Source organism: Nuphar pumila, chromosome 12, assembly GCF_984573655.1.
Source record: "Nuphar pumila chromosome 12, dmNupPumi1.hap1.1, whole genome shotgun sequence".
NCBI classification, from domain to species: domain Eukaryota; kingdom Viridiplantae; phylum Streptophyta; class Magnoliopsida; order Nymphaeales; family Nymphaeaceae; genus Nuphar; species Nuphar pumila.
In genome coordinates this window covers 14,926,212-14,941,470 of record NC_143260.1, presented here as the reverse complement: position 1 = coordinate 14,941,470, position 15,259 = coordinate 14,926,212, and the positions used below count along the sequence as shown (strand labels likewise).

Here is a 15,259-nt window from a genome sequence, read left to right as displayed (position 1 = left end):
AGAGCATTTGATTCTGATGCATGGATAGGTTTTTATAAGTTTCAAAATCTATGGCATACAATTTTCATAAATTTTTGAGGCTCCAAATACTAATTTTCTATCCAAAATTCATGATCCAAATATCGATTTATAGTAAATCAATCATGCTGAACACCTGTACCGTCATAATTTTGAAAAACACCAAAAATTTTCATTGGGGAGGTTTGGGAGGGTTTCTATTGGGGAGGTTTTCATTCCTCTCTCTCTCTCTCTATATATATATATATATATGCTTCAAAAACTACGTCAATGAATTCTTTGACTCCTTATCAATAACTTTAAATGTTACCATAAATATCTCACTACAATGATCAATATTATGAGCCGACAACAATATACTCACATATTTTTCCTTTAAAAACGTGTCATCTACCATAAGAATTGGAGAGTATCCTTTAAAAAACTCATCGATGCTTAAATGAAAGAATAAGAATAATTACTGAAATTGATCTATTTGATTGAGTCTTAATGTACCTTAGTGATCCTCAGTTAGCCTTCATCAAATGATCCAATAGGCGAAAAGCATCCTGAAGGACTGTTTAAATGAACTATATAGCAACTCCTTAGTTTGTTTCCGTCACGCTATACTTGTTTGTAAGTAACCTCCATACCTTCCTCGCAGCTAATATCATTCATGATTTCTCTTGGAGTTATTTTTGGGTTATTGTACATGTGTTTATGAATAACACCTAAAATTCACTTGGAATATACTTTTTTCACTATAAGATTGCCCAGTGATCCACCACATGCATTCTCGCTTTGATACTTTTTTACTTGAAAAAATCATGCTCTGCACACCTTTGCGCAATGGATCTTTCAAGAGAAATCAATTGTCATCTGTGAGTTCTTTCTCGTGCATACGACAATGACTATGTTATTGCAGCTCTTTAAAAAATTTGTTTTATAGATATTTCTGATCACATGATCTTTTAAAAACTTGTGACAATGTTGAAGATCATTAAACCTTTTGTCGAAAGCAATTTCTTGATCATTTATTCTTGTTATTAGGTACTAAAATTATCCACAATCATTAAGTTGTTTGTTACGCAAGTCATCATACAAACGAGATGTCTCCACTTCAATGATTTTCAATTGATCTTCATTGTATTAGAATTCATCGAACGAGAACCTATTCAACCACGTTTCATTAGTGTAATAACATAAAATAATTATACTACCCAATAAATATTTATATAGCTTATACAATATACCAATGGTTCGACTTCTCAAATGTCATTTGTCTTATGACATCATTGTTTTCCTACTCTTCCATCGACATGAAATAGCCATCATTATTGATATCATATGATTATCCACTATCAACATGATAGCTACTACCACAAATTGATTATTCAGTTGCACAAACTAAATCAAATTTCATTGTATCTATCACTTCTTTTGCTTTCATGCATTCAACATTTCTACATTCTCAACATTCAAGAATGACAATAAAAACTTTACTATCACATACTCAAAGTTTTATGAAGTTCATTCAAATTACTACATAAATTACAAAGTCCAACAACTTGTACTTAACTGTGTCATTTGCTCAAAAAGACTGGATGTCTTTCAAATTTTTGCGATGAATATTACTGACATTGGTTTACTCACGTGGTTCAACATCCTCTATAGTGATCTTTTTATCATGTACAACATCAATTGTTCGTTCTTCATTGTTTGCACGTTGAATATCTATATCCTTAATCGCTTCGGGCAACTGCATGCCACATGCATGAACTAAATGTTTGAGAAATCAATATCATTCATTGTTGGGGACAGTTGGATGATCGTCAGAAGACTGAGCTCGATAGATGCTGCCTCAAATAGATCACCTAGAAATAACAACGATTCCACATCATCATCGTACAACACATCTATCTATATATGTTGTCTATCTAGGTTCGAAGAAAAATTGTACCGAATGACCATTGACTCTTTCACATTTTCAGTTTTACAAGACATCAATGCCATAAATTTTTTATAGCTAATATTTTTTTAGACGATTATAAATCTCTAAGTAGGGTGATCAGTGTTATGGTAATGTACTCTAATAATTTCAGAATTTATCATTAATTGCCTACAACAACTACACAACATATCATTCATCTAATAAAAATAACATATGAGAAAAGATAATTCATATTTATACATTCAATTAACATAACTACATAACTACATACTACAACCACTCTCATAACCAACTACCCATAATAACCCCTAACTCATATTCAATGGTTGTGCGCAGTAAACCCTAAGCCTCGTTACACCAATACAAAAATATTGAATATTAACTAAAGGACAAGCAAACAAATATAAGTCGGCTACAATCAAAACAAATATATAAATCTATGAAAAAACCCTAAACATAGTAAACCCTAAATGGTAAATTTGATAACAAATATTAAATACAATATAAAAAAATATATAAAAAACATCCACATCAACAACAAAAAAAAATACACATGGAGCTATTAAATGTTCATATTTACAGAAAAAGAAAAAAGTTTGGAATGAAATATGACAATATGCATATATTATTCACTCAGCTTTCGACCTAACTTGGGATGTTAATGAGAAGGAGGATACTACAACATCATCGAAATGTAATACCAAATTTCACAAGATTCGCCACAAGAGGAGAGAAAAATTGCTTAGGATTCTAGAAGGAAAAAGGTTACAATTCTTTCTATAAACAAACAAAAGAGAAACAAAATAAACAAAAACTACCTTATATATATGATTCTGCAAAGCATACACAGTTACGCAGGTTCGCATGGTAAAAAATTACGCAGATCCATATGTATTTGTGGTTCTCTTGAAAGAAAATTCGAATATTTGAGAGAAACTTCAAATATTTGGGAGAAACTTCACATATTTGGGTGAAACTTCCTATATTTTGAGAAACTTCGCATATTTGAAGGAACTTCACATATTAGGAGGATATATATGCCAACTTAGTTAAGTATTTGAGAAGTTTTGAAGTTTGGACTTAAAAGGATGTTCACAACTGTTATTTTGCAAACTTTGTGATGTCTGCAAAAAAATGTGTGAACCTCCTTTTAAGTGGGAGTTTGCAATATCTGACGAACATAGCTATATATTACGCGAACTTCATGAGTTTCACACACGCGAAAGATAAAAAGGTTCTAACGAAGTTGGCTATTTATGGTCTTAGTTATCGAGCAAATTTTGGCAAATTGTGAGATTTTTAGAGAAACATATCATTTTTGTCGTAGTCATTTTCCTTATTTTTTTAGTTCTTTTTGTACATTTGACCCTCTAGATGTAATCTACATATATGGTTTAGTATAAACCAACCCTTGGAACATATTTTTCGTTGCATATGTCAGATTTTTCAAGGGTTGAAAAATCAACTTCCTACAATATACTGAATTTTCAAGAACTAAAAAATCATATTTTTATATCAAAAAAATTTGATGGGCTGACCGCTACAATTTTGGCCATACTGAATGCATCCATGGGGTTACACTTGGTGAAGACAACCTCTCACTATGAGTTCCAATTAAGGAGCTCCTTATACTTTCTCGTACTTAAGTACATATAATGCGTGCACGCATGCACACACACACACACACACACACAGAGATCGGAGGGAGAAATCCATCCCCTTCTTGCATGCCTATCGACAACCTTCATACATTCTCTGTTGATGTCAGTCAGCATGATGGTTTATTTTTGGCAATATTTTGATCATCAAATACGATTGCATTTTAAACTTCTTTTTTCCTTTTCTTTTATTCCTTACCTCTTCTTTTGCCAAGTTTTGTTCTTTTCTCCATTCTACTCTCTTTAGTATCTTCTCTTGTCTCTTTTCATCCATTTTAACCCATATATTCATAATATTCTACTTCTTCCAATGCTTGGGTTCAAGCTCGAGTTTAATTTTGAGGTTGACTCATTTAATTTTAAATGTGACCTCAAGCTTTTAATTTTTATGCAAAGTCAAGCTTCAGGGTTTGGCCTGCTAGGCAGGGTGGTCAGGTTCCATTCGCACAGATGCCAGTCCCTTGTATATAAGAATGGGCAAGGGCATTATGCCCCTGGATCGAGTAAAGGCAAGACAACCACACGGGTTTACACCGTCGGGAAAATAACTGTAATTACGGCAGGCTTAGCCAGTGCAACTAAGTCCAATCCCGAGGATGGTTTCCCCATTCCACTGGAAAAAAAAAAACTTCGATGGTATGCTTGACCAGCAATGTTTAAGATTGAAACAAGCCACAAACCTGAGGTTAAGCAGGCTTTAAGCTTGTCAATCGATCTTGAACAGGCCATTCTTGGGTTTGACCTGACACTTGCAACCCTGAAAAAGCAAGACATTGTTGCTTGCAGGCGCTACTCTCTCTCTCTCTCTCTCTCGCATAAACGAATACAATATGATTTTATATATACATGAAACAACACCACGTCTCACCGTCCAATTACAAAACACCAGGGCAAAGCATTGCAGTATCCACTCGGAAAACTGCTCTGTTCTTTCCCAAACTGATGAGAAACACCTTTGCCCATCTGTATAGAAACTAAAAAAGATGCAGAAGCCGCACTCCTCAATCTGAACCAACTGCTAGACTTATAATTAGTCATCATCAACTGCAAAGTTGGGCTCAGCTGGCTTCGGAAGTTTGATGAGCGGAGGCCTGGCCAGCAACTTAGTCTTGCGTGCCGTACGTAGTGCACGGAGTGCATTGGCAGCGAACCTAGAAGCATAAATGGTAGCACCAAGGCTTGGTGAACTGCCACCAGCCCCATTCTCAGCAAGTGCTGCCTGCAATCTATCCTCTTCCCTGTGCAATGAATCCTCAATCTTCTTTTTGCAATAACGGCGCCATGCCGCTTGGATAAAGCAAGCTGCCCAAGTCCTCCACTGCTGCGAGTAAAACCTGAAGGTGTGCCTGAGCTGCTTGCTGTGAAGCCGCCGGAATTGCTTAGCCACAAACCTAAGGTCATCTGAGGTAAGGGCAAATGCTTCAACTTCAGAAAGTGCCTTTACTGTTCTGGTAGAAGATGGGAGATTAAGTGATGGGTTTGGATCCAAGGCCCAAGTAAGAAGCTCTTCTCCACAGAAATCAAATTCTGTGAGGAAGTCGGAATTGAAAAACCCAGTTCGGCCTCCATTTGTTGTCACACTCTCTAGTTTCCCCCTCATGATAAATAGCATTTCATCCACAGGATCACCTTCTCGGATAATGTAACTGCCTTCGGTGTAGAGAGATGGCTTGAGGCGGTCGCACATGGCATCCAAGAGTTGTTCATCCATAATGTTAAACATGGGAACCTGCAAAAAACAATTCCAAGAATAAATAAAATAGGGAGTGGAACTACAACAGAAGATGCATATAAATGAGAGGCCCACTTAGGATGATCAAAAGCATTACTTCCAACCGTGAGAAAGGGACAAAAACAATAAGAAAACAGTTTCTTTTATCAGATGAGATCGGCACCTGCAGATGAAAAGAAATCGTCTTGTTTAACCAGAAAGTTTAATCCAATTAGGGAGAAGCAAAATTTTCAGTTTGAAAACGAAAACATGTATCGTTAAAAGCTAATTTCTAGGCTAGGGTATTTCTCAGAGAGATTTTTAAAAGTTAAAATTTTGAAAAAATATATAAATAACAATGAAAAAACTAAGAAAATAATAAGTTTTGCATTATTTTTTTTTCAAAAATATAAAAAACATGTTTTAAAGATTTTAAAATATAAAAGAAACAAAAAAATAGGTAATGCAAACTTTAAAAAAAAAACTCAAAAAATATCGCGATAATATCGCAATATTTTGTGTGGCGATATTTTGAAAATATCAGAATATATTTCTGATATTATCGGCTACCTTGAAATAGCCGATAATATCGGCGATATCGGTGACAGTGGTATATAATGGCATTGAATATGGTGAACAGATTGGATGAATTGGCTGTTTCTTGTGAGACCGGCCAGCTCAATTTGCCATGTTGCTTCTACTATAATAGAATTTCAGCAATCAACAATATATTCAGTAAAGGATATGTTTGCATACACTCTAATACGCAATATTCAGCAATATTGATTGTTTTTGTAATCCTACCTTTTCTTTTCAACTTTAACATGTTTAGTTGCATTTATATATGTCATAATATGCCAAAAAAATTTCATTTAAAATATTTAGGTAAAACTTAAGTACTTGAAATGTAGTATATAAAAAACTTTAAAATAGGAAACTACTCGTGCCCTTTTTCTCTACTTTTTTTCTCTGAAGTATGTAGTTACTTGGCCCCTTTTTCCCCAAAAAACTAGAACCCCCCCCCCAAAAAAAAAAACACCCTCTTTCCCTTAATTTTCAATCATGTGATATACTATCATATTATGATAAACAATAACTGTAATATCTTCTAGTAGAAACTACAAAATTACAATTTAAAATTATGCATATGTTTTTGCCTAGTGAAGTTCAAATGTACTGCCCAATCACCAACTCTTCGCAGCTAAATTTCAGTTGTGGCTTGTAAGTGTCATAAATCGTACCATATTGTACAATATGCTACAATTTATTATAGCCTTCAACATCCTACGGCATGATACACCATATACTATCATAAAACATTGTACTTCTACGCATGAGAATAATGGGTTGGTTAACCATTGCAAATACTAAGTATCATGCGGAAATATCTTGAATGAAACGTTATTTGGCTGTACAAGGCAAATTGTTACTCCATGTACCTCTAAATACTTGTGAAAATCTGACATGGCAAATGAACAACTTGCTTCAAGAAAATTAGATTAAAAAAGAAAAAACAAATAAATAACTATAAAATTTGGAGGTTGGAATACATTTGAACCATGGAAAGAGGTATTGGAGCTAATGTTAGAAGAAATTTAGATAGAGTAATTTACAAAAAGCTGCCTAATGTGCCACCTATTGGCAAAAGTAGCCCAATGTTTCGGTTTTTACATTCAACTTCATACTAAATGTCACGAAAAAAGCAAAATACAATGATTAACCCCACTAAGGGGTAAACAAGAAACAGTAGAGAGTGCACAAGCACTAGTCCACTAAAGGACAATACAATAACCAAAAGAGAACAATTACAAAAGCACAAGAAGTGCACACAAGAGCCACTATGGGCATACAACACAAACAAGCCACAATGGCCACACAACACATAAAAAATATATATTCACTATGAAATACCGAGGTGAAGGCAAGGGGTTTGAACCCTTATTTATATACAAATGCGAGGGAAAGGGGGGGCAGCCCAACTAGGCATTGGGCTAGCCCCCAACAGTCATAAATATAACCATTGGGAGCAGCCCAATGGCCAGTTGGACTGCCCCAAAGTCATATTGTACAAAATATAAAAAATACAAAATATAAAATAAAATAAAATACAATAAAAAAGAGGACAAGCTTCTAATAGGCTAACACCTACTACATAGGTAGATCATATATACACATTGACATATAATTTAACATTTCCTCTCAAATTTACGATGTGATCACCGAAAGTTTGCGAAGAAGAGATAAAAACCGAGGTGAAGGCAAGGCTTTAGTAAAGAAACTTGTCAGCTGACATTCTGAAGATACGTAAGGTAATTGAATGGTCCCTCACAAAAATTTCTCTCGAATATAGTGGTAGCCCATCTCTATATGCTTGGTAATCCCGAACTTGTAACTTTTAGGAAAAAATTGAAAGAGCCTTGAAATCCTTTCTTTTTCAGAGTTTTTAAAATAGCAATTCAGCGAAAAATGGTATTTGAATAAACAAGCCGACGGACCTTGGGCGCATTACGGCGAACCTTCCGTTACACAACGGATTTGCATCTCCATACAAGCATTGAAAACCATATAGATTAAAAACGAGGTTTTTGATAATTTAGAGTTCATACAAAAGCAACATTTTACGAGAAAACCCTTATACAAAAAGGGATGTATTCAGGAGCAAAAAGCCAGAAGAAACAGTGGGATCTTGATGTCATCTTGTCATCGCGCCATCGCCTACCGTTCCGACCTAATCATCACTTGTACCAATAAAACGGGTCAGATTGATGAAAATCTGGTAGGTATATAAGTATAACAATTTAGAACAAAACTAATACATGCGTTGATCCATATGTGATATGCAATTCAAAAAGTAAAATGAACATAATAACTTTGTTTCGATATTATCTGTCATGAGGGTACACACATGAGAAAATGTAAAAACAACTGAGACTGCCCAGGGTTTGTTATTCTTTGTATTTACCTCGAATAGCTAGCTGAGTCCGTTCCAAAGAGGACGGTCAGTAACCGAGAGAGAATTCCCCAAACACATTCGTGGCAAGGGATGCATCCAATTTCTACAGAAGTCCATGGGATCTATCACCTAGGATAATATTTGATAGTCTCGTCCCTTAACTCCGATGACTGGGGACACCGAGTCAATTGCTACTCGAGAAGCGTAGTTATTAACAACCTTTTCATCGAAGTTTTTTTACCATCTCATCATCTCTCTTGACGGACTCAAAGAGGCGAATGGGTACATCAGGTTTTATTTTGCTGATGACACATTCTACATGCTCCGGTCTTTCAAACCGGCTCAATCATCTTTTCTGCGAAGACAATCATCACCATTTATGTAATTTCTTTTTCATCATTATGCATTTGCACGCTACGAGGTTACCATAAATCTCTCATCCAATCATCGTAGTACTAACATGTCGTGCACGTCTAATAGTACTGCTACGATGAAAAGGCTAGCGGTTTCTAAGAAAGAAACCCCAACTTTGTTTAAAAAATTTCAACATCCCATGTTCTTGGCCGGGGGTATCCGAGTCGTTTTTGGATATCACAACAAAAGACCGTACGTATCTCTTAGGGCTATGCAGGGTTAAGGGAAAGACTTGGTTGCGAATAAGCAACCGCCAGATATTTGTTTTTGCTTTTCGAAACAACGAATATTTCAAACATTGGAATCTCACATGAAATCCCCTTTTTCTTTAAAGACATGGCGAGCATGCGCAAATCTGCGTCTTTAAAAGCAAGCGTGATGCAAGGTAGGCAGGAGTACGTAAAGTTGCATACCTTACAAAGTTATATATATATATATATAATACATATATATCAAAGCATAAGCCTGTGCACATTACATTGCGGCGGCATCATACATATATATCAAAACATAAGTATGTGCACATTACAACGTGGCGGCAATATAAATAACATAAAGCAAGACTCGATGTGCGAAACCACACATCGAGATAAATAAACAGCGTAAGTGATGCACGATGTACGCAACCTTATATCAGCTAAATAAATTGCAATAGCAGTGCACGATATACGAAACTGTACATCGGCTAAGTAATGTGCATTGGAATGTGTTAAGTCTGTGAGACCCCGGGATCCTTGGGTTTTGGTTTCCGCAATGTTTTAAAAATAAATAAAGAAAAATATATATATATATATATATATATATATATATATATATATATATATATATATATATATATATATATATATTTCACTTTTCAACGGGGATGAGTTGAGGTCGTTTCACTAATGGACCCTCCAAAATCAGCATTACAAAAAACTCTCAAATCTTTGTCGGATAAAGACCAGAAAAGCATGCCATAGTGCATAGAGTCTCTGACATACCAGATGATCCTGAGTACAAATGACAAATAAACTGATCTAGGGGCGCTCATAAACTGACTAATTATATGAACTACATATGTTATATCTGGATATAGTCAAATATATAATGCTCTTAACTAATTGCCTATATATTACAAGATCTTCTAGCTCCACTTCATCTTCAAATTAGCTTCTATGGGAGAATTTACTTTTTTTGAATCGTCAGCTAATCTTGCTTTCATAACCAAATCTGTAGCATATTTAGACAAGTAGAGTCCCCCTTGAAGAGTATGATATCTTAAGACCAAGAAAATAATTTAAGTGCCCCAAGTCTTTCATCTCAAACATGTTAGCCAGTTTCTTTTTGGTTTCTTCAACCTTCCTTATATCATCTCTTGTGATAATCACATCGTCGACATAAAGAAGCAATATACATCTCCCAAGTGCAAAGGAAGAAACAAACAAAGCAAGATCATGGTGACTCTGCTCAAAGCCAAGTGATCTCACTACCGAACTGAATTTCTCAAATCAAGCTCGAGGTACTTGTTTGAGTCCATATAGAGCTCTGGAAAGTCTGCAAACTCTACCTTCTGGATTTGAGTATTCCTTATAGTAGCCCCATATACATTTTCCCATGCAAATCTCTATTCAAAAATGCATTCTTGACATCTAACTGCCAAAAATCCCACTGCTGAACTGCAGCCACTGCTAGAAGTGTACGAATTGTAGTCATATGAGCCACAGGGGCAAAAGTTTTTGCAAAATCAATTCCAAAATTCTTATTGCACCCGTTAGCTACCAATTTGGCTTTCTACCTCTTTACTAACCCATCTGCCTCTTTCTTTACCTTATAAACCCATTAGCTGCCAATGATATATTTTTTTAGAAAAGGTTTTACTAGTTTCCTGAAAAACATGACCCACACTCTCTTTCCAACCGGATCATAGCACTTGTATCCTTTTTTACCCTCAGCAAAACCAAGAAAGCAACATTTGACAGCTTTAGGAGATAACTTGTCTATGTATCTGTCAGCTAGCAAAACAAAACATACACAACCAAACACCTTCAACATATCATACTTTGGAACCTTATCATATAATTTCTGAAAAGGAGATATGCCCTTAAGTACTCCAGAAGGCATGTGATTTATCTGATAAATGCTCAGTGGAATTGCATCTACCTAAAGCACTTTGGGTACTTCTCCACCAAACAGGAAAGCTCTTGTTGTTTCCAAGATATGTTTGTTTTTCCTTTCAACTACACTATTTTGCTCAGGAGTGTAAGGAAAGGACCTTTGGTGAACCACACCTCTCTCTTGCTGGAATTTTCAAACACATAGCTAACATATTCACCACCAAAGTCCGTACGCAGAGTTTTAATTTTCGTTGCGAGATGATTTTCAACCATTGCATAAAAGCTCTTAAAAATTTCAAAAAGATCACTTCTATTTTTCATAAAATATATCTATGTGAATCATGTACAATCATCTATGAAAGTCACAAAATAGGATGATCCTCCTTTTGACACAACAAGAGAAGGACCCCACACATATGAATGTACCAAGTCAAAAGGACTTTCTGATATCCTATCACTAGACTTGAATGGCAAGGCACTTTTGGCTAGTCTACAACTCAAGCAATCTTTAACATGATTTGACACAACTAGCTTGAATTTTCAAAAACTTTCTGAGGACACTAAACTTTGCAATCTAGAGCTGAAAAAATGCTTTAGTCTCTAGTGCCACAAAACAGACTCATCCAAAACTGAAGCTCCATATCCAGTTCCAACTTTCTTTTGATCTCTCATATCAATTTAATCTAGATAATACAGATCTCCTCTTCTATGGCCAATCTCAATCTTCTTCCTTAACAATTGATCTTGCACAACACAACCAACTGAGAAGAAGATAACATTATAATTAAGTTTGGTAAGTTGACCCATAGAGATAAGATTCATGGCAAGGGATGAAATATGATAAACTTGAGAAAGATTGAAATTACAACCAGAATAGGAATCACAAGTAATTGAACCTACTTTGGAAACAAACATAAACGAACCATCTACGGTGCAAAAGATTTCACTTCAGAGATGGTAGTCAGAAAGGACAAACTCATGAGGTGTCAAATGGCATGAAGCCCCAAAGTCTATCAGCCAACCAGAGGAAGGACCTGAGATACCCGAGAGAGCAAAACTATAGGAAGAGGCAGGAGTGGCAGAGAAAGAAGGGTCAATGGTTGACTGAACAAGAAGCTGCAGTTGTTGGATCTAGTGCTGAATCTTTTGCTGAACATGTTTCAATCTCTGAAGTTGCCCACTACCCATCACTTCACCTCTTCCATTCAACTTTACTGGAATAATTTGAATCGGTTCACTCTTCTCCATTCTTACAACAATCTCCAACTACTCTGAAATATATGCAAGACAATCTCAACCAATAAGAAAAACAAGCACAATATCCCAACGTGCTAGTCCTCAACCTAAGAGAGCTCAAATCTGAACACAATAATAGAACACACTACTTATGTAGGCAAACCACCAAGGAAACCACAGCTTATCCACCCAAATAGGTCTGCTCGCACTCCCAAAAGAAACAGCAGATGTATATCATGAAATTAGCCTACCTGATATCCAGAATATGCTTAGGACAAAAAAAGCAAGTTACCACTGAATGTGAACACCTTAAGATTTCAATAAAACTTAGCAAAAAACCCAAAACTATAGACAAAACTGATATTGAAGCACTCCCAACTCAAAAACGACATCAATAGAAGCAATTCAAACCCTTAACCAAAAAACCAAATCAGATTTAAGGGTTTTATCAAAACTGGTCTGAGATTTCCAAAAAACTCAGAAATTCTTGAAAAAATAACCAAAATTCCAATATAGCTCCAAATCCAATGGGGTTTGATTTATAGACCTTCTAAAATCAAACCCTAGCAAGTTCCAAATTCAAACCATTCAAACTAATCACACCTGACCAGACTGGGCCAGTTGTTCCTCAAGTAATGACATCAGCACATGTACGAAACTGAGTCTGTGATGCTCCTTTCAATCTCTCTTCTCTGATGATCAGATGCTCCTAGTGAGCCAAAATAACTCTTTTATACTCAGTTCTACCAAAATCAGCACACTATCAACCTTGCTGATACTGACCAGCAAACCCAAACACATAAAAAACAAGATTACCGTCCCACACACTTATAGAAACATCAACAAAGTTCCCAAATACCAAGAGAATATCACCCAAAGTCACTCCCAACGTGATTCTCTACCAAAAATGACCCAAATGCAGTCAAATAGAGCAATAAAAAATAGTTGATATGCTCAGAATAGAGAAAACTCTTGAATCTGGACAGTAAACCATACCCAATCCAGAAAATATTGGAAAATCTATAGAAAATCCAATATTTCACCAAATCCAATGATTCCTGATTTGATAAACTTCTAAAATCAAGAACTATTGAATTCCCAACACAAAACAGTCAGATTCTACCAACCCTGCCAAACGACTGAAGGTATGATGACATCAACAACATGCAATCCAAGGCAAAAACACGGAATGAAGTCTTCTTCGCGACGAGAACCCTCCACTCCTTCACTACTTCAAGCTTGGTATGGCTCTGATACCATGTGAAAACTGGAAACATGTGTTAGGGTTACAGCTTCACAAATGGAACACAAAGGAGAAGAAGAAGTTCATGTATTTCATTATCCTCAATCTTTGAGAGAACTCTCTTATATGTTAAAAAGGGTCGACCCCCTTTAGAGTACATCAAAAGAAAAGATAAAAAGACAAGTATACCCCCTTTACTATAGGGTATGTACATAATAACTTTATAAACTTACTGTCCACATGTTTATACTATTTTATATTACATATACTTTCAATAATGAGGAATCAACATATATTGGGGAAGATGTGATTGTGGAGGATGAGCGAGGAAGAGAAGAAGATAATGATGATGATGACTGAAATCATCTACATTTGTTTTCGTTTGTATCTTGGAAAAACTTGGTTGTGTAAAAATTAAGTACTCACTAAAACTTTGTTATTTTGTTTTTGTTTTTGTTTATGAAACTATGAGTTTTGTGACATGCTAACTTAATTGCATAATATTTCATAATTTGCATTTTTCTTGTGAGATGCATGCATCTGTAGCATATTATCTTTATTATTTGATGTTTGACTTTGATGTCTTATGCAGCTTATAATTGCTTGATATATGATATTATGGTTGTATCTTGTGCAATTCATCATTGTTTCGTGTGTTATGATTTTTTTTAGAATTTTTTCTTATTTTTTGGATTGTTTGAAATTTTTTATTCAAAAATATGATTTTTTATGATACAATTATTTTGGGCCCAACCAATATGGTTTACAATATGCTTTTTACAACCTTGGTCTTAATCATGTGACCATCCATTTCAAAAATGGAATGACTAGAAAATGGCATTAAGGATCCAAGATGACAAGATTGCATCCTATTTCCCAGCCAATCCATGGTTGCACATTCATTGGAAAATGAAAGCACGTGTGTGTGTGTGTGTGTGTGTGTGAGAGAGAGAGAGAGAGAGAGAGAGAGAGAGAGAGAGAGAGAGAGAGAGAGAGAGAGAAATAAGGTCTTGTGGAAGTTATTTTTTTAATAGTTGGTCACTTTTTGTAATAAACTTTTTCCACTCATTTATGACATTTTAATCATTTTTGCTATTTTCTATTTATACCACCAACCAAAGATCAGTCTTTTCAATATTCCTTTTTAAAATATAGCTACATGCCCTGAAAATCTCTAAAGAAATAGAAATCATACTACAAATAAAATCAAAATAAGGTACTGTATGAAAAAAAGGCTTTTATTACAAGGCAGCACCAATAATTAACAATATTTAAACTAAAGAATTAATGTGCATTTATCTTATAAACGCCAAGGATCAATTTCAATGCCCAATTTCTTCATAGAATGATTGTTTCAATCAGCATTTTCACCTATCCTTATTTTGATTATTCCAAATAAGGAAATAGAGAAGGAAACAGAAAATTTATGGTGGATCAATAAAACCATCAAGATTATCTAAACTTTCGTAAAACCTAGAAACACATGAAATTTAAAGAAAAGAAAAAGAAAAAAAGAAGAAAATTAAACTAACCCTCTTGAGTAGTGCTAAGCATAGATGTCTTTTGATATCCCTCCTGAGGTCCTTAGGAAGGTTCCTGATCAAATCTTCTTCATTAACACCTCTAAATTCCAGCCATTTGTATTGTTCATAGCGGCGGATTCGTTCCCTTAGGCTTTCAGGGAGCATACGGTGGGACATCCACTGCTCTGCATCACGCTTTTTTACTCTCATCTCTTCTAACCTCATGGTAGCAGATTGCAGATATGTCTGTTGTACATCAGGTAGATACAGGATGTGAAGTAGAAAATAAATGTCTGTTGTACATCAGGTAGATACAGGATGTGAAGTAGCAAATAAAACAAGTGAGACTATGGAATCACTAAAACTGAGCCACGCATAGTTCCAAAATGCAAGAGAACACCTGCTAAAGAAAATCAGTGACAGGTGCCAATCTCATAGCCATGCATAAATGACAGCAAATAAATGATACATCAGGTC

The 15,259-nt window shown here is 35.3% G+C and overlaps 1 protein-coding gene across 6 annotated transcripts in view; it reads right to left on the bottom strand.

Annotated features, from left to right (window-relative positions):
- Positions 1-4,422: 4,422 nt before the first annotated feature.
- Positions 4,423-15,259, bottom strand: part of LOC149820085 (cyclic nucleotide-gated ion channel 1-like) — a 117,184-nt gene continuing 106,347 nt past the window's right edge. For all 6 annotated transcript variants that reach the window (XM_089982365.1, XM_089982370.1, XM_089982368.1 and 3 more), the window contains 2 exons: positions 14,792-15,028; positions 4,423-5,335 (listed from right to left, as the gene is read on the bottom strand). In XM_089982365.1, the coding sequence (XP_089838491.1) occupies positions 4,637-5,335; positions 14,792-15,028 (936 nt within the window). In that variant the 3' untranslated portion in view covers positions 4,423-4,636. The remainder of the gene's footprint in view (positions 5,336-14,791; positions 15,029-15,259) is intronic.